At 45.1% G+C, this 20,897-nt stretch overlaps 1 protein-coding gene across 1 annotated transcript in view; it reads left to right on the forward strand.

Annotated features, from left to right (window-relative positions):
• Positions 1-650: 650 nt before the first annotated feature.
• LOC120058088 (immunoglobulin superfamily member 3-like) overlaps positions 651-20,897 on the forward strand; it is a 168,361-nt gene continuing 148,114 nt past the window's right edge. The window contains exons 1-2 of the mRNA XM_039006565.1: positions 651-715; positions 2,060-3,753. Coding sequence (XP_038862493.1) covers positions 651-715; positions 2,060-3,753 — 1,759 coding nt within the window. The remainder of the gene's footprint in view (positions 716-2,059; positions 3,754-20,897) is intronic.

Genomic DNA, 20,897 nt, shown 5'->3' on the forward strand with positions numbered 1-20,897 from the left:
CACTAAGCTCAAGGCCTTGGGTCTGAACTCTTCCCAGTGCAACTCGGTCCTAGATTTTCTGACGGGCGGACCCCAGGTGGTGAAGGTAGGCAGCAACACTTCCGCTACACTGATCCTCAACAAGGAGGCCCCCCAGGGGTGTGTGCTCAGCCCCTCCTGTACTACTTGTTCACCCATGACTGAGTGGCCAAGCACTACCCAAACTCAATAATGAAGTTTGAGCCCTGGCGGAGTGGTGCCAGTGTAACAGTATAGCTTCCGTCCCTCTCCTCGCCCCAACCTGGGCACGAAGCATCGTTACCCATCGCGCCACAAAAGCCGCGGCCCTTGCAGAGCAAGGGGAACAACTACTTCTAGCTCTCAGAGCGAGTGACGTCATCGATTGAAACACTATTAGTGCGCACCACCGCTAACTAGCTAGCCATTTCACATCGGCCACACCAGGAAAATAACTCCCTCAACGTCAACAAAACAAAGGAGCTGATCGTAGACTACAGGAGACAAGAGGGAGCACGCCCCCATCCTCATCTACAGTGAATAGGGTCAAAAGCTGAGGACCTGTAATGGTCTCACAACACCTACACAGTGTAGAAAAATGCACAACAACACCTCTACAACCTCAGGCGGCTGCAAAAAATTGAATGGTCCCTATGACCCTCATGAACTTCTACAGATGCACCATTGAGAGCACTCTGTCGGGCTGCATTACCGCCTGGTAAGGCAACTACACCACCCGCAACTACATGACTCTCCAGAGGGTGGTGCGGTCAGCCCAACGAATCACCGGGGGCACGCTGCCTGCCCTCCAGAACAGCACTCAGTGTCAAAAGAAGGCCAAGAAGATCATGAAGGACCTCAGTTACCCGACAACAGACTGTTCACTCAGCTACCGTCCGACAGATGGAGACAGTACAGGTGTATCAGTGCCAAGACAGAGACTAAAAAAACTGCTTCTATCACCAGACCATCAGACTGTTGAACAGCTTCTATTACCATCAGACTGTTGAACAGCTTCTATTACCAGACCATCAGACTGTTGAACAGCTTCTATTACCATCAGACTGTTGAACAGCTTCTATTACCAGACCATCAGACTGTTGAACAGCTTCTATTATCAGACCATCAGATTGTTGAACAGCTTCTATTACCATCAGACTGTTGAACAGCTTCTATTACCATCAGACTGTTGAACAGCTTCAATTACCATCAGACTGTTGAACAGCTTCTATTACCAGACCATCAGACTGTTGAACAGCTTCTATTACCAGACCATCAGACTGTTGAACAGCTTCTATTACCATCAGACTGTTGAACAGCTTCTATTACCATCAGACTGTTGAACAGCTTCAATTACCATCAGACTGTTGAACAGCTTCTATTACCAGACCATCAGACTGTTGAACAGCTTCTATTACCAGACCATCAGACTGTTGAACAGCTTCTATTACCAGACCATCAGACTGTTGAACAGCTTCAATTACCATCAGACTGTTGAACAGCTTCTATTATCAGACCATCAGACTGTTGAACAGCTTCTATTATCAGACCATCAGATTGTTGAACAGCTTATATTACCAGACCATCAGACTGTTGAACAGCTTCTATTATCAGACCATCAGACTGTTGAACAGCTTCTATTATCAGACCATCAGGCTGTTGAACAGCTTCTATTACCATCAGACTGTTGAACAGCTTCTATTACCAGACCATCAGACTGTTGAACAGCTTCTATTATCAGACCATCAGACTGTTGAACAGCTTCTATTACCAGACCATCAGACTGTTGAACAGCTTCTATTATCAGACCATCAGACTGTTGAACAGCTTCTATTATCAGACCATCAGACTGTTGAACAGCTTCTATTATCAGACCATCAGACTGTTGAACAGCTTCTATTATCAGACCATCAGATTGTTGAACAGCTTATATTACCAGATCATCAGACTGTTGAACAGCTTCTATTATCAGACCATCAGACTGTTGAACAGCTTCTATTATCAGACCATCAGACTGTTGAACAGCTTCTATTATCAGACCATCAGAGTGTGGTTTTGACAGGGAGTGTGGTACTGACAGGGAATGTGGTACTGACAGGGAGTGTGAGTGTGGTGCTGACAGGGAGTGTGGTGCTGACAGGGAATGTGGTACTGACAGGGAGTGTGAGTGTGGTGCTGACAGGGAGTGTGGTGCTGACAGGGAGTGTGGTTTTGACAGGGAGTGTGGTACTGACAGGGAATGTGGTACTGACAGGGAGTGTGAGTGTGGTGCTGACAGGGAGTGTGAGTGTGGTGCTGACAGGGAGTGTGAGTGTGGTGCTGACAGGGAGTGTGGTGCTGACAGGGAGTGTGGTACTGACAGGGAGTGTGGTACTGACAGGGAGTGTGGTTTTGACAGGGAGTGTGGTGCTGACAGGGAGTGTGAGTGTGGTGCTGACAGGGAGTGTGGTGCTGACAGGGAGTGTGGTGCTGACAGGGAGTGTGGTGCTGACAGGGAATGTGAGTGTGGTGCTGACAGGGAGTGTGGTGCTGACAGGGAGTGTGGTGCTGACAGGGAATGTGAGTGTGGTGCTGACAGGGAGTGTGGTACTGTTAGGGAGTGTGAGTGTGGTGCTGACAGGGAGTGTGGTACTGTTAGGGAATGTGAGTGTGGTGCTGACAGGGAGTGTGGTTCTGACAGGGAATGTGAGTGTGGTGCTGACAGGGAGTGTGGTGCTGACAGGGAGTGTGGTGCTGACAGGGAGTATGGTACTGACAGGGAGTGTGGTACTGACAGGGAGTGTGGTGCTGACAGGAAATGTGAGTGTGGTGCTGACAGGGAGTGTGAGTGTGGTGCTGACAGGGAGTGTGGTACTGACAGGGAGTGTGAGTGTGGTGCTGACAGGGAGTGTGGTGCTGACAGGGAGTGTGAGTGTGGTGCTGACAGGGAGTGTGAGTGTGGTGCTGACAGTGAGTGTGAGTGTGGTGCTGACAGTGAGTGTGGTGCTGACAGGGAGTGTGGTACTGACAGGGAGTGTGAGTGTGGTGCTGACAGGGAGTGTGGTACTGACAGGGAGTGTGGTACTGACAGGGAGTGTGGCACTGGAAGGGAGTGTAGTACTGACAGGGAGTGTGGTTTTGACAGGGAGTGTGGTACTGACAGGGAATGTGGTACTGACAGGGAGTGTGGTACTGACAGGGAGTGTGGTGCTGACAGGGAGTGTGGTACTGTTAGGGAATGTGAGTGTAGTGCTGACAGGGAGTGTGGTTCTAACAGGGAATGTGAGTTTGGTGCTGACAGGGAGTGTGGTGCTGACAGGGAGTGTGGTACTGACAGGGAGTGTGGTACTGACAGGGAGTGTGGTGCTGACAGGGAATGTGAGTGTGGTGCTGACAGGGAGTGTGGTGCTGACAGGGAGTGTGCTACTGACAGGGAGTGTGAGTGTGGTGCTGACAGGGAGTGTGGTGCTGACAGGGAGTGTGGTACTGACAGGGAGTGTGAGTGTGGTGCTGACAGGGAGTGTGGTACTGACAGGGAGTGTGAGTGTGGTGCTGACAGGGAGTGTGGTGCTGACAGGGAGTGTGGTACTGACAGGGAGTGTGAGTGTGGTGCTGACAGGGAGTGTGGTACTGACAGGGAGTGTGAGTGTGGTGCTGACAGGGAGTGTGGTTTTGACAGGGAGTGTGGTACTGACAGGGAATGTGGTACTGACAGGGAGTGTGGTACTGACAGGGAGTGTGGTGCTGACAGGGAGTGTGGTACTGACAGGGAGTGTGGTACTGGCAGGGAGTGTGGTGCTAGTGTTAGTGTGTGAACATCTGCTAGACCAGTCAAAGGTGGGAAACAGGTCTAGTCAGGCCCAGGTGACAGCTTTGTAGGGAATATACTAGACTGCAGGTGGGAGAGAACAGACACACATGCACACGCACACACACACACACACACACACAGGCATAAACACACACACTCAGTTGCACACACATATGCACAATCATCTTGTAATTATGTCTCTCAATCTTGGCATACAAATAGAAATTAATAATGTGTGAAAAGAAAGGGAGAGATTGGGAACGAGAGATAATGTGAGAGATGGGGAATGAGAGAGAATGGGAGAGATGGGGAACGAGAGGGAAAGGGGGAGATGGGGAATGAGAGGGAAAGGGAGAGATGGGGAACAAGAGGGAAAGGGAGAAATGGGGAATGAGAGAAAAGGGGAGAGATGGGGAACGAGAGGGAAGGGGAGAGATGGGGAACGAGAGAAAAAGGGAGAGATGTGGAATGAGAGGGAAAGGGAGAGATGGGAAACGAGAGAGAAAGGGAGAGATGGGGAATGAGAGAAAAAGGGAGAGATGGGAAACGAGAGAGAAAGGGAGAGATGGGGAATGAGAGAAAAAGGGAGAGATGGGGAACGAGAGGGAAAGGGAGAGATGGGGAATAAGAGAAAAAGGGAGAGATGGGGAACGAGAGAAAAAGGGAGAGATGGGAAACAAGAGAGAAAGGGAGAGATGGGGAACGAGAGGGAAAGGGAGAGATGGGGAACGAGTGAGAAAGGGAGAGATGGGGAACGAGAAAGAAAGGGAGAGATGGGGAACGAGAGAAAAAGGGAGAGATGGGGAACGAGAGGGAAAGGGAGAGATGGGGAATGAGAGGGAATAGGAGAGATGGGGAACGAGGGAAAGGGAGAGATGGGGAACGAGAGGGACAGGGAGAGATGGGAAACGAGAGGGACAGGGAGAGATGGGGAATAAGAGAAAAAGGGAGAGATGGGGAACGAGAGAAAAAGGGAGAGATGGGGAATGAGCGAAAAAGGGAGAGATGGGGAACGAGAGGGAAAGGGAGAGATGGGGAATGAGAGAGAATGGGAGAGATGGGGAACGAGGGAAAGGGAGAGATGGGGAACGAGAGGGACAGGGAGAGATGGGAAACGAGAGGGACAGGGAGAGATGGGGAACGAGAGAAAAAGGGAGAGATGGGGAACGAGAGGGAAAGGGAGAGATGGGGAACGAGAGAAAAAGGGAGAGATGGGAAACGAGAGAGAAAGGGAGAGATGGGGAATGAGAGAAAAAGGGAGAGATGGGGAACGAGAGGGAAAGGGAGAGATGGGGAATGAGAGGGAATGGGAGAGATGGGGAACAAGAGGGAAAGGGAGAGATGGGGAACGAGAGGGACAGGGAGAGATGGGGAATGAGAGGGAATGGGAGAGATGGGGAACAAGAGGGAAAGGGAGAGATGGGGAATGAGAGAAAAAGGGAGAGATGGGGAACGAGAGGGAAAGGGAGAGATGGGGAATGAGAGGGAATGGGAGAGATGGGGAACAAGAGGGAAAGGGAGAGATGGGAAACGAGAGGGACAGGGAGAGATGGGGAACGAGAGAAAAAGGGAGAGATGGGGAACGAGAGGGAAAGGGAGAGATAGGGAACGAGAGGGAAAGGGGGAGATGGGGAACGAGAGAAAAAGGGAGAGATGGGGAACGAGAGGAAAGGGAGAGATGGGAAACGAGAGAGAAAGGGAGAGATCGGGAATGAGAGAAAAAGGGAGAGATGGGGAATGAGAGAAAAAGGGAGAGATGGGGAATTAGAGAAAAAAGGAGAGATGGGGAACAAGAGGGAAAGGGAGAGATGGGGAATGAGAGGAAAGGGAGAGATGGGAAACGAGAGAGAAAGGGAGAGATCGGGAATGAGAGAAAAAGGGAGAGATGGGGAATGAGAGAAAAAGGGAGAGATGGGGATTGAGAGGGAAAGGGAGAGATGGGGAATGTGAGGGAAAGGGTAGAGAGAGTAACAGCAGGTCTAAAAGAAGAGGTGCTCAGATAGTCATATATGAATACTTTGCAGTAAGAGCCTCTCTAATGAATAATTGATCTGCAGGAAAATGTAGCGATTTGCACTCCCGGCGGGCTAATGTAATGTTAAATCAAGCTACGAGTGTCAGAGTGTGTACGTATCTGTATGTGTAGGGTAATTCAATGTTAATAAATCAAGTTGCTAGCCTGCAGACAGTATGTATGTATGTACTGTATGTTGGTGTGTGTGTGTGTGTGTGTGTGTGTGTGTGTGTGTGTGTGTGTGTGTGTGTGTGTGTGTGTGTGTGTGTGTGTGTGTGTGTGTGTGTGTGTGTGCATATACTAAAGTGCGTGTGTGTGAGCATGCATGCGACAGTAGACTACAGAACATCCTGCCTATTACCTAATGTAAGAACATCTTGACTATGACAGGCTGTATCTGAAGAATGAAATTACATCCTTGACTTGACCAGCTTTAGCTGCATCTAATCACAGTTTATCATCTGAAGCAGCATGTAAATAAAACTGAATCACATTAATGTGAGCAGCAGCGCCTCTGTTGACATTCATGTTTTGAAGATGGCAGCCTGCGTGTAGGTGACGCTTGATGGCGGTCGGCAGGAGGGATCACTCTTCCCCTGGTAACTGGCAAAATAATGGAAAGGCTTGAGTATATGAGGGATGGATACAAAGTATATTGAAAGCAGGTGCTTCCACACAGGTGTGGTTCCTGAGTTAATTAAGCAATTAACATCCCATCATGCTTAGGGTCATGTATAAAATTGCTGAGCAGGCCATTGTTTTGGCTACCCCTGCTATGCCCCCATAGGATGACAATGCCCCCATCCACAGGGCATTAGTGGTCACTTAAAACTTCTTATGGCTGCAGGGGCAGTATCGAGTAGCTTGGATGAAAGGTGCACAGAGGTGCCCAGAGTAAACTGCCTGCTCCTCAGTCCCAGTTGCTAATATATGCATATTATTATTCGTATTGGATAGAAAACACTTTCTAAAACCGTTTGAATTATGTCTGTGAGTATAACAGAACTCATATGGCAGGCAAAAACCTGAGAAGTTCCACTTCCTGTTTGAATTTTTTCTGAGGTGGCAGATTTTCAACCAAGCTCTCAATGAAATTACAGAGAGATATGGATGAGTTTTCACTTCCTACGGCTTCCACTAGATGTCAACAGTCAATAGAACTTTGTCTAATGACTCTAATGTGAAGGGGGGCCGAAGGAGACAGGAATGAGTAATCACTGCCACGAGCTGAGCATGCTTTCACCATGTGCTTTCACATGAGGAGGACCTCCGTTCCACCGCTCTTCTGAAGTCAATCTAATTCTCCGGTTGGAACGTTATTCAAGATGTATGTTAACAACATTCTAAAGATTGATTCAGTACATCGTTTGACATGTTTCTACTGACTGTTACGGAACTTTTGGACATTTCGTCACGTTATAGTGGAGGCGCTTTGTGACTTTGGAATTGTTTACCAAAAGCGCTAACCAAAGTAGCATATTGGACATAAATAACGGACATTATCGAACAAATCAAGCATTTATTGTGGACCTGGGATTCCTAGGACTGCATTCTGATGAAGTTCATCAAAGGTAAGGAAACATGTATCATGTATTTTCTGGTTTCTGTTGACCCCAACATGGCAGCTAATTTGGCTATTGTTCTGAGCTCCGTCTCAGATTATTGCATGATTTGCTTTTTCCGTAAAGTTTTTTTGAAATCTGACACAGCGGTTGCATTAAAGAGAGGTATATCTATAATTCCATGTGTATAACTTGTATTATCATCTACATTTATGATGAGTATTTCTGTTGAAACAATGTGGCTATGCAAAATCACTTGATGTTTTTGGAACTAGTGAATGTAACACGCCAATGTAAACTCAGATTTTTTGTTATAAATATGAACTTTATCAAACAAAACATGCATGTATTGTGTAACATGAAGTCCTATGAGTGTCATCTGATGAAGATAATCAAAGGTTAGTGATTCATTTTATCTCTATTTCTGCTTTTTCTGACTGCTATCTTTCGTTGGAAAAATGGCTGTGCTTATTGTGGTTTTGTGGTGACCTAACATAATCGTTTGTAGTGCTTTTGCTGAAAAGCATATTTGAAATCGGACACTTTGGTGGGATTAACAACAAGATTACCTTTAAAATGATATAAAACACATGTATGTTTGAGGACTTTTAATTATGAGATTTCTGTTGTTTGAATATGGCGCCCTGCACGTTCACTGGCTGTTGTCATATCGATCCCGGTAGCGGGATGCAGCCATAAGAAGTTTTAATGGTTTGATGAGCATGAAAACGATGTAAACCATATGCCATCTCAGTCACCAGATCTCAACCCAATTGAACACTTATGGGAGATTCTGGAGCGGTGCCTGAGAGCGTTTTCCACCACCTTCAACAAAACACCAAATAATGGAATTTCTCGAGGAAGAATGGTGTCACATCACTCCAATAGAGTTCCAGACAGTTGTAGAATTTATGCCAAGGTGCATTGAAGCTGTTCTGGCGCATGGTGGCCCAATGGCTTAATAAGACACTTTATGAGGATGTTTCCTTTATTTTGGCAGTTACCTGTATCTGAGATTCCATTGATTATCATAACCTGTCACCCACACCAAGCTCATTAGAGAACCAGGACTCTTGTAGTATCCCCTATGACTGCCATGCTTTTCTCTAAACAGTGCATTCGGAAAGTATTCAGACCCCTTGACTTTTTCCACATTTTGTTACATTATGGCCTTATTCTAAAATGTATTAAATTGTTTTTTCCTTCATCAATCTACACACAATACCCCATAACGACAAAGTTCTTGTCACATCTGCTCCTGCTACGCCCTCTTGTGTTCATCCGGTGTCTTCTTGACCTGCAGTTACTCTCCCTCTCCCTCTCCCTCTCCCTCTCCCTCTCTGTGTGATTGTGTGGTTGGAGACAGGTGTGCTGGAGTCAGAGCAGGTCCCTACCAGCTGCAACTCGTTCCATAATCAAGACATCTACAAATAGTCCTCCCACTTCCACTCTGCCAGATCGTAATCTCTGCTCATTTACCGCTCTGTCTCTGGCTCCTGTCTCCCGTTCCACATCTCACCACCCTACTACCTTGTTCTGGATTTAGCTCACCACCACTACCTTGGGTTCCCCTCCGGACCTGTTTACCCAGTTCTACCCAGCTCACTCCAACCTCAGTCTCCACATCTGGTTTCTACAACTCATCTGAGCTTCCCCGGATCTGCACTCCATATCTCCCTGTGTTACAATAAATATCTTGATTCATTCATTCCTGTTTCCTCGTCTGAGTCTGCTCTTGGGTTCCCCTGTGTCGCTCCGCCTAACAGCTCTGTCAGGTTGGATTGGGAGTGTCACTGCACAGCTATTTTCAGGGTTCTCCAGAGATGTTCGATCGGGTTCCAGTCCGGTCTCTGGTGATGTGGATGCCAAGGAACTTGAAGCTCTTGACCCATTCCACAACAGCCCCGTCGTTGTGGATGGGCGCTTCCTCTCCGCTCTTTCTCCTATAGTCCACAATCAGCTCCCTGGTCTTACTGACATTGAGGGAGAGGTTGATATCATGGCACCACACTGCCAGGTCACTGACCTCCTCCCTGTAGGCTGACTCATTGCCGTTGGTGATCAGGCCTACAACCGTTGCGTCTTCAGCAAACTTGATGATGGTTTTTGAGTCGTGCGTGGCCACGCAGTCGTGGGTGAACAGGGAGTACAGCAGGGGAATAAGCATAGACCCCTGAGGGGCCCTCGTGTTGAGGGTCAGCACGGCGGAGGTGTTGTTGTCTACCCTCACCACCTGTAGCCGGCCTGTCAGGAAGTCCAGGATCCAGTTGCAGAGGGAGGGGTTCAGTCCCAGGTTCCCTAACTTGGTGATGAGCTTGGAGGGGACTATGGTGTTGAACGCTGAGCTGTAGTCTATGAACAGCATTCTCACAAAGTTATTTCCCCTCTTTTCCAGGTGGGAGAGGGCAGTGTGAAGAGCAATTGAGATTGCATCATCTGTGGATCTGTTGGGGCGGTATACGAATTGTAGTGGCTCTCGGATGTCTGGGATGATGGTGTTGATGTGTCATGACCAGCCTTTCAAAGCTCTTCATAACTACAGATGTGAGTGAGTGCTACAGGGCAATAGTCATTAATGCAGGTTTTCATTTTTACATAAACGTTTAAAAAAATATTTAACCTTTAGTTAACTGGGAAAGTCAGTTAGAACACTTATTTACAATGACGGCCTACCCCGGCCAAACTGGACGATGCTGGGCAATTGCGCGCCGCCCTATGGGACTCCCAGTCATGGCCGGTTGTGATGCAGCCCGGATTTTTTTTTAACCATGTGTATGCTGGGTGGACACAGACCAGTGATCCGTCTTTCAGAGAACCCCATGTGCAGTCAGATCATTGATGGTGTGTGTGTGTGCACGTTTGTGTGTGTGCCCATTTGTGTGTGTGTTTTTAAAGTGTGTGACTATGTGAATGCGAGTGTGTGCACGGGTGCGTATGTGTGTGAAGAGACACTGCTCTCACACATCCTGCTTTGTAAAACTGACAAACTTCTGTGAAGCCCGAGATACGCACCAAAAGAAAACAAATGAATCATTTATTTGCTTACTGGATGCACTCTGAAAATATGTGAACAGATCTCTCTCCTAAAGTGATACCAGTGCAGGCTTTCTCCCAAACTAACCCCATTCATGCTCACCATGAAGATTCAACTCAAGTTCATTAAAAGATCAGAACACCAAAACAATGTAGTCTAAAGAATGGGATTACTAATGACTGGACTCATGCTATTACTGTAATGATTGCTATTGAACTAATCTAAAGGAATACAGTCTGTTCTGAGCACAGGAGGTTGGTGGCACCTTAATTGGGGAGGACTGGCTCGTGGTAGTGGCTGGAGCGGAATAAGTGGAATGGTATCAAATACATCCAACACATGGTTTCCATGGTTTCCATGTGTTTGATGCCATTCCAATTGCTCCTATCCAGACATTATTGTGAGCTGTCCTCCCCACAGCAGCCTCCTGTGGTTCTGAGTCATAGCAAGGCTGGATGGCTTATTATGGGATGAGACCAGCAGGGAATTTAACACTCCTCTGTTTCCAAGGAGACTGCTATTTCTCTGATCAGAGTACCTGATATCAAGACACCTATACCTGTCAACGGTCTCACCTTTAACGACACAGGTCACAAAATCTGATGACATGTCAAAAGACATACTCTGTCTCTAAATTGCAAGTCTGTGTAGTTTTGAGGCTAGATAGATGCATACAGACAAGACGCAGTGGATAACAACCAGACAAATGATTATTATAGAGACCATTATATATGAGACAGGGTGTGTAACTCATGGGTTATAGATGCTTTTTACGCACCTAAGTCTACATGTAGATGAGGATACCGTTACTTGTTTTGGGGGGGAAAAGTAAAGGGGATGACATTATAAGGTGCATTATAAGGTGCCCAATGCCAGGAATATCCTACATTCCATCATATCACTATCTAATCCGTGACTGGATTACTATGGCTCTGCAGCCAAATACTAAAGCCTTTGTTTTCTCCTGCAAAAACACAGATATTACTACTCAAAGCTGTCTCTCTTTCACATTTACTCCACAACTTATTTTTAAGACAGAATCCTAGGCAGATATGTTGAAGTGTTTTGAATAAAGATATTCAGCTGTATTTTCATTGTGGTTAATTCATAGTGTCAAAACAGCCAAACAGCGCTCAGGTATACCCAGCGCTCAGGTATACCCCGCCAAACCACGCCAAACCATACCAAACCAAAATATTTTGGCAGCCCCCTCGATTTCAAGTTTCTCCAACTGAAGTGCTGAGACCTATAGGTTTCCACTAGTTACCATAGCCGCAAAGTCAAAATTGGCTATCGTAAAAATTCATGAAAACATAAAATAGCTTTTCAGTCTTCATTTAAGGTTAGGGTTATGCATAAGGTTAGCAGTGTGGTTACGGTTAGGTTTAAAATCACATTTTAAAAAGATATTTGTGGAAATATTTGGGGTTTGTGACTTTGCTGTGGTAACTAGTGCAGGCTCAATAGTGACCACCAAACATATACATGTTATAAACTGCTTATAGAAATCATAAAGCTTTGTGTTTATTCTCAGTTCATGGGATTCATCCATGGCTCTGTATATGTTGGAGATAGATGGAGAGAGAAATGTAAAAGTAAAAACACATGCTATTAATTAAATGTCAAGACTATTATTATTGGTATCATATTATTCAATAAAAGGGGGCATGTAATATCCCATGCCCATAACACGTTTATGCTCAATCCAATTTAACTGCATATGAAAACATTTAGACATTTTAATTTAGGCAGTGATTGAAAAAAAAGAATCGATTAAGCCATGCCTTTTGATCAATTGAGTGGGTCTTCAAGTCGGTGTCAGTCCTTATTGGGTGAATTGTAGAAGTACCGGGTGTGGGATTGTGTGGCACGCTGGTTCGTTTGCAAGGAATACAAAACTGCTTCTCTCAAAGTCTATTCTTCCAACCAGGAAATGAACTACATGGAATAAACCGTGGGAATATTCCAAAAGACTTGCATTGACTTTGACTGAACTTGCAGAGGGACTTGACTTGGAGCCGTTGAAGAGCAGCAACTGAGTAGCGTTATTCAAAGGTATTGATCAGAAACACATGTGAAGTTTGAGAATATTTTGGCCGGTGTCGATGTATCAATATATTTGTGCCCGAACAGCACATTGTGTAGGCGATGCACAACATTCAACTCTCTGATCAACGGGAATATACATTTCTGTGACTATTACAAACACGTAGCTAATAAGTATAATAAGCTAATAAACGAATAAGTAGTGTGGTTAACTTGCGATGGACTCGACCTATTGACGAATTCGTGCGGAGGTCCACCCTATGTAATATTGCACTGCGTGCTCTGCTGCGACAGCGCCCGCCCATCGACTTTTTTTCCTAGCAGAGCAGTGAAAGGAGATTGATTTTACTGGAGCAGTCGTGGGTACGTTTGGGTAGAGCTATTGCCGCCGGAGGAAGTATTTTATTTACTTTCTCACCAAAGGACTTTGCATACTGATTTTTCGTATTGATCCGAACATCTTGATGTTGGCTGAATTCTAAATAGCGCACCAACAAAGCAAGACATACACATACAACGCTGGACTCAGGACTCCCTGCTGAGGTGGTTTGTCATCCTACAGTGAGCGCCTCCTCAGTCTCTCTGTCCGATGCGTAGGGAAGGGAGAATGGGCTGGGTCGCCTAGGCGTCTTTTATGGGCGCATGTCATTGACAATATGAGAGATAGCTGAAGGCGATAGTAGAGACAAGCGACACCGAGTATACGGAGCCCCGCATCTCAGAGCAGGATACGGGAGATAGGTGAGGGCATCCCATAGGCAGTAGGCGGAGGGGATCTTACTCTCAAGCCAGCCCAAAAGCTTCAATCCTCGGGGTGCACCAGAGCTGCCCGACGCCGGATACCGAGTCAGCCGCAGACCCCTCATTTCCCCTTCAAAACAGACCGAAGTTTTGCGCCTCCAAACGGATTATAGGAACGGTGTCTGCGGAGAGAGAGAAACGGGAGACAATGGGCATCCGCACGCTCCTTACTGCATGTGCGCTGCTTGGTAAGTCACGCCTGTGCCCCATTTCTTACATTGGACAGATTGCAATCTTTCTCAGGGTCCGTCTGCGGGTCCGTCTATTAAAAAACAGAGCGAGTCTTCAGACTACCACTCCTGAGTCATAGCACACCTGCATGCAGACACGTGCGACAGATCCCAACACTGAGTGTGTTTAGGTGTGTGTGTGTGTGTGTGTGTGTGTGTGTGTGTGTGCCACCTCATTAGGAGTCCCTGTGAGAGGGCATTGTATTTGTCACTAATAACAGATGCATTTGAACAGCTGTGTTTGTGGATGAGCTGGATAACAGAGACCACATCCCCTTATTACTACGTGTAACCACCTTACATTTTTCACTTTATATAACACCCTGGGCCACTGCTATTATCTCTCTGTCAAACAAATGACATACTCTTTCAGACACAAACTGTAGCATAGCCTACACACACACATATACAGTACCAGTCAAAAGTTTGGACACACCTGGTCATTCCAGGGTTTTTCTTTATTTTTCATTTTTTTCTACATTGTAGAATAATAGTGAAGACATAAACTATGAAATAACACATATGGAATCAAAAAAGTGTTAAACAAATGCAAATATATTTGAGATTCTTCAAAGTAGCCACCCTTTGCCTTTATGACAGCTTTGCACACTCTTGGCATTCTCTCAAACAGCTTCATGAGGTAGTCACCTGGAATGCATTTCAATTAACAGGTGTGCCTTGTTAAAAGTTAATCTGTGGAATTTATTTCCTTTTTAATGTGTTAGAGCCAATCAGTTGTGTTGTGACAAGGTAGGGGTGGTATATACAGTGGGGAGAACAAGTATTTGATACACTGCTGATTTTGCAGGTTTTCCTACTTACAAAGCATGTAGAGGTCTGTAATTTTTATCATAGGTACACTTCAACTGTGAGAGACGGAATCTAAAACAAAAATCCAGAAAATCACATTGTATGATTTTTAAGTAATTAATTTGCATTTTATTGCATGACATAAGTATTTGAACACCTACCAACCAGTAAGAATTCCGGCTCTCACAGACCTGTTAGTTTTTCTTTAAGAAGCCCTCCTGTTCTCCACTCATTACCTGTATTAACTGCACCTGTTTGAACTCGTTACCTGTATAAAAGACACCTGTCCACACACTCAATCAAACAGACTCCAACCTCTCCACAATGGCCAAGACCAGAGAGCTGTGTAAGGACATCAGGGATAAAATTGTAGACCTGCACAAGGCTGGGATGGGCTACAGGACAATAGGCAAGCAGCTTGGTGAGAAGGCAACAACTGTTGGCGCAATTATTAGAAAATGGAAGAAGTTCAAGATGACGGTCAATCACCCTCGGTCTGGGGCTCCATGCAAGATCTCACCTCGTGGGGCATCAATGATCATGAGGAAGGTGAGGGATCAGCCCAGAACTACACGGCAGGACCTGGTCAATGACCTGAAGAGAGCTGGGACCACAGTCTCAAAGAAAACCATTAGTAACACACTACGCCGTCATGGATTAAAATCCTGCAGCGCATGCAAGGTCCCCCTGCTCAAGCCAGCGCATGTCCAGGCCCGTCTGAAGTTTGCCAATGACCATCTGGATGATCCAGAGGAGGAATGGAAGAAGGTCATGTGGTCTGATGAGACAAAAATAGAGCTTTTTGGTCTAAACTCCACTCGCCCTGTTTGGAGGAAGAAGAAGGATGAGTACAACCCCAAGAACACCATCCCAACCGTGAAGCATGGAGGTAGAAACATCCTTCTTTGGGGATGCTTTTCTGCAAAGGGGACAGGATGACTGCACCGTATTGAGGGGAGGATGGATGGGGCCATGTATCGCGAGATCTTGGCCAACAACCTCCTTCCCTCAGTAAGAGCATTGAAGATGGGTCGTGACTGGGTCTTCCAGCATGACAACGACCCGAAACATACAGCTAGGGCAACTAAGGAGTGGCTCCGTAAGAAGCATCTCAAGGTCCTGGAGTGGCCTAGCCAGTCTCCAGACCTGAACCCAATAGAAAATCTTTGGAGGGAGCTGAAAGTCCATATTGCCCAGCGACAGCCCCGAAACCTAACGGATCCGGAGAAGGTCTGTATGGAGGAGTGGGCCAAAAACCCCTGCTGCAGTGTGTGCAAACCTGGTCAAGAACTACAGGAAACGTATCATCTCTGTAATTGCAAACAAAGGTTTCTGTACCAAATATGAAGTTCTGCTTTTCTGATGTATCAAATACTTATGTCATGCAATAAAATGCAAATTAATTACTTAAAAATCATACAATGTGATTTTCTGGATTTCTGTTTTAGATTCCGTCTCTCACAGTTGAAGTGTACCTATGATAAAAATTACAGACCTCTACATGCTTTGTAAGTAGGAAAACCTGCAAAAGCGGCAGTGTATCAAATACTTGTTCTCCCCACTGTAGAAGATAACTAAATTTGGTTAAAGACCAAGTCCATATTATGGCAAGAACAGCTCAAATAAGCAGAGAGACAGTCCATCATTACTTTAAGACATGAAGGTCAATCCATCCGGATAATTTCAATATCTTTGAAAGTTTTTTCAAGTGCAGTCGCAAGAACCATCAAGTACTTTGATGAAACTGGCTCTCATGAGGACCGCCACAGGACAGGAAGACCCAGAGTTACACACACACACACACACACACGCACACGCACACACACACACACACACACACACACACACACACACACACACACACACACACACACACACACACACACACACACACACACACACACACACAGACAGAGTGGTCTGCCCCAAACAAACACCAGATGGCTGCTCTGTTCCTAGATGGGAGGTATGTTAATGCTGCCGGAGTGATGTGTGTGTGTGTGTGGTGAAAACAGATCCCTGCGATTCGGAGGGCATTGAATGGGTTAGAGCAGTGGTTCCCAAACTTTTTATAGTCCCGTACCCCTTCAAACATTCAACCCCCAGCTGCGTACCCCCTCTAGCACCAGGGTCAGCGCACTCTCAAATGTTGTTTTTTGCCGTCATTGTAAACCTGCACACACACACACACACACTATATGATACATTTATTAAACACAAGAATGAGTGAGTTTTTGTCACAACCAGGCTTGTGGGAAGTGACAAAGAGCTCTTATAGGACCAGGGCACAAATAATAATAATCAATAATGTTGCTCTTTATTTAGCCATCTTACATTTAAAACCTTATTTGTTCATCAACAATTGTGACTAACTCACCACAGGTTAATGAGAAGGGTGTGCTTGAAAGGATGCACATAGCTGTGCAATGTTAGGTTGTAGAGTCTCAGTCTTAAATCATTTTCCACACACAGTCTGTGCCTGTATTTAGTTTTCATGCATGTAAGGGCCGAGAATCCACTCTCACATAGGTACATGGCTGCAAAGGGCATCAGTGTCTTAACAACTTGATTTGCCAAGGCAGGATACTCTGAGCGCAGCCCTGTCCAGAAATCTGGCTGTGGCTTCTGAATAACATCAAGTTTTCACAGAAACGCTTGTTGCAATTTCAATGAGGCTCTCTTGTTCAGATATCGGTAAGGGGACTGGAGGCAGGGCATGAAAGAGATAACGAATCCAGTTGTTTGTGTCGTCCGTTTCGGGAAAGAACCTGCATAATTGTGCACCCAGCTCCCTCAGGTGCTTCGCTATATCACATTTTACATTGTCCGTAAACTTGAGTTCATTTGCACACAAACAATCATACAATGACGGAAAGACCTGTGTGTTGTCCTTGTTAACCTCTTTGGGCTGCAGGGGCAGTATTGAGTAGCCTGGATAAAAGGTGCCCATTTCAAACGGCCTCGTACTCAATTCTTGCTCGTACAATATGCATATTATTATTACTATTGGATAGAAAACACTCTCTAGTTTCTAAAACCGTTTGAATTATATCTGTGAGTAAAACAGAACTCATTTTGCAGCAAACTTCCTGACAGGAAGTGGAAAATCTGAAATCGATGCTCTGTTCTAGGGCCTGCCTATAAATGTGCTTGATACTTATTAGTATACATGCACTTCATACGCCTTCCACTAGATGTCAACAGGCAGTGAGAGAAGAAATGGAGTGTATAACATCATCTGAGGTCGAATAAAAGCTCTTGGCATGACGTGACCCCAATTTCCTGTTTTCTGGAACGCGCGAGAAGTGACCTGGTATTGCCTTCTGTAAACCTGTCCATTATAGACGACTAATATCTCCGGCTTTGATTTTATTTGATACATGTGACAATATCATCGTAAAGTATGTTTTTTCAATATAGTTTTATTAGATTATTGAAATTTTTTCGGGACGTTAGGCGTGTTGCTTTGTCTGCGTATGTTCAGGAAGGAGAGCTTCGCGCCACTTTGCTAGCTTTCCGTGCTAATTGACTGGAGAAGAGGACATTCTAAATCCAAACAACGATTGTTCTGGACAAAGGACCCCTTGTACAACATTCTGATGGAAGATCATCAAAAGTAGGACCCATTTTATGATGCTATTTCATATATCTGTCGAACATGTGAACTAGTAGTTTGCGCCCAGATTTTGGGCACGCTCTCACCATAACGTAAACTGCATGTCGTAATGAAGTTATTTTTTAGAATTCTAACACGGCGATTGCATTAAGAACTAGTGTATCTATCATTTCCTATACAACATGTATTTTTTAGTAATGTTTATGAATAGTTATTTGGTCAGAATATGTGAGTGTCGTGGCGCAGTGGTCTAGGGCACTGCATCGCAGTGCTAACTGCGCCACCAGAGTCTCTGGGTTCGCGCCCAGGCTCTGTCGCAGCCGGCCGCGACCGGGAGGTCCGTGGGGCGACGCACAATTGGGCTAGCGTCGTCCGGGTTAGGGAGGGTTTGGCCGGTAGGGATATCCTTGTCTCATCGCGCTCCAGCGACTCCTGTGGCGGGCCGGGCGCAGTGCGCGCTAACCAAGGGGGCCAGGTGCACGGTGTTTCCTCCGACACATTGGTGCGGCTGGCTTCCGGGTTGGAGGCGCGCTGTGTTAAAGAAGCAGTGCGGCTTGGTTGGGTTGTGCTTCGGAGGACGCATGGCTTTCGACCTTCGTCTCTCCCGAGCCCGTACGGGAGTTGTAGCGATGAGACAAGATAGTAATTACTAGCGATTGGATACCACGAAAATTGGGGGAGAAAAGGGGATAAAAAAAAATAAAATAATAATAATAATAATTATTTAAAAAAAAAAAAGAAAAAAAAAAAAGAATATGTGAGTGTCAGAAAACGTTGTGGGAAAAAGATGCTACGTTAGCACAATGTATAACCACTGATTTCAGCTCTAAATATGCACATTTTCGAACAAAACATAAGTGTATGTATAACCTGATGTTATAGGACTGTCATCTGATGAAGCTTATCAAGGTTAGTCAAAAATTATATATCTTTTGCTGGTTTGTTACGATCGCTAACTTTTGCTGCTTGTAAATGGCTTGTGTTTCTGGCTATTGTGGTAAGCTAATATAATGCTATATTGTGTTTTCGCTGTAAAACACTTAAGAAATCGGAAATATTGGCTGGAATCACAAGATGCCTGTCTTTCATTTGCTGTACACCATGTATTTTTCAGAAATGTTTTATGATGAGTATTTAGGTATTTGACGTTGGTGTCTGTAATTACTCTGGCTGCTTCGGTGCTATTTCTGACGGTAGCTGTGATGGTAGCTGCAATGTAAAACTGATTTATAGCTCAAATATGCACATTTTTCGAACAAAACATAGATTTATTGAATAACATGTTATAAGACTGTCATCTGATGAAGTTGTTTCTTGGTTAGTTTGGTTGGTTCTTGGTTAGTTAGGTTGGTTTTGTGCATGCTACCTGTGCTGTGAAAAATGTTTTGTATTTGGTGGTGAGCTAACATAAATATACGTGGTGTTTTCGCTGTAAAACATTTAAAAAATCGGACATGTTGGCTGGATTCACAAGATGTTTATCTTTCATATGCTGTATTGGACTTGTTAATGTGTGAAAGTTAAATATTTCTAAAAAATATATTTTGAATTTCGCGCCCTGCACTTGAAGTGGCTGTTGTCATATTGTGCCCGGCTTCGGGCTTGCAGCCCAAAGAAGTTAATGCAGACAGAGAAGAGCTCCAACTTCTTAATCATAGCCTCAATTTTGTCCCGCACATTGAATATAGTTGCGGATAGTCCCTGTAATCCTAGATTCAGATCATTCAGGCGAGAAAAAAACATCACCCAGATAAGCCAGTCGTGTGAGAAACTCGTCATAATGCAAGCGGTCAGACAAGTGAAATTATGGTCAGTAAAGAACTTTAACTTCTTGCACGTGCGCTACCACTCCACTATGTCTCCTTGTCATGGCTTTTGCGCCATCAGTACAGATACCAACACATATTGACCACCAAAGTCCATTTGATGTCACAAAGCTGTCCGGCACTTAAAAAAATATCCTCTCCTGTTGTCCTTGTTTCCAGTGGTTTGCAGAAGAGGATTTCTTCCTTAATCTTTGGGCTGGACGTGGCGCTAGCGAACCACCTCGACAACATCCGGTGAAATTGCAGAGCGCGAAATTCAAATTACAGAAATAGTAATATTTAACATTCATGAAAATACAACAGTCATACATTAGAAAAAAGCTTAACTTCTTGTTAATCCAGCCACTGTGTCAGATTTCAAAAAGGCTTTACGGCGAAAGCACACCATGCGATTATCTGAGGACAGCGCCCCGCCACAAAAGCAAAACATTTTCCAACCAGGCAGGTGCACCACGAAAGTCAGAAATAGCGATAAAATAAATGCCTTACCTTTGAAGATCTTCTTCTGTTGGCACTCCAAAAGGTCCCAGCTACATCACAGATTGTCCTTTTGTTCGATAAAGTCCTTCTTTATATCCCCAAAAACTCAGTTTAGCTGGCGTGCTTCATTCAATAATCCACCGGTTTCTCTCCTTCAAAATGCATACAAAATGAATCCTAAATGTTACCAATAAAATTCTCCAAACAAGTCAAACAACGTTTATAATCAAACCTCAGGTACCCTAATACATAAATAAACAATAAAATGTAAGACGGAGAATCGTTATTGTCTTTACCGGAGATAAACGACAAAGTACGCGCTCTCATCCACGCGCGTGAAAACACTACAGCCAAAATGGGTGTCACTTAGAGAAACTACAAATTCTAGCAAATTTTTCCAAAAACAAGCCTGAAACTCTTTCTAAAGACTGTTGACATCTAGTGGAAGCCCTAGGAACTGCAATCTGGGAGGTTTTCCCTTCATATTAAACATGACAGCCATTGGAATCAGTGGTGAGCCGAATTTTTTTTTCTGGATGGTTTGTCCTCGGGTTTGTGCCTGCCATATCAGTTCTGTTATACTCACAGACATTATATTAACAGTTTTAGAAACCTTAGAGGGGTTTCCATCCAAATCTACCAATTATATGCATATCCTTGCTTCTGGGCCTGAGTAACAGGCAGTTTACTT

This window comes from Salvelinus namaycush, chromosome 13, assembly GCF_016432855.1.
Source record: "Salvelinus namaycush isolate Seneca chromosome 13, SaNama_1.0, whole genome shotgun sequence".
Taxonomy (NCBI): Eukaryota; Metazoa; Chordata; class Actinopteri; order Salmoniformes; family Salmonidae; genus Salvelinus; species Salvelinus namaycush.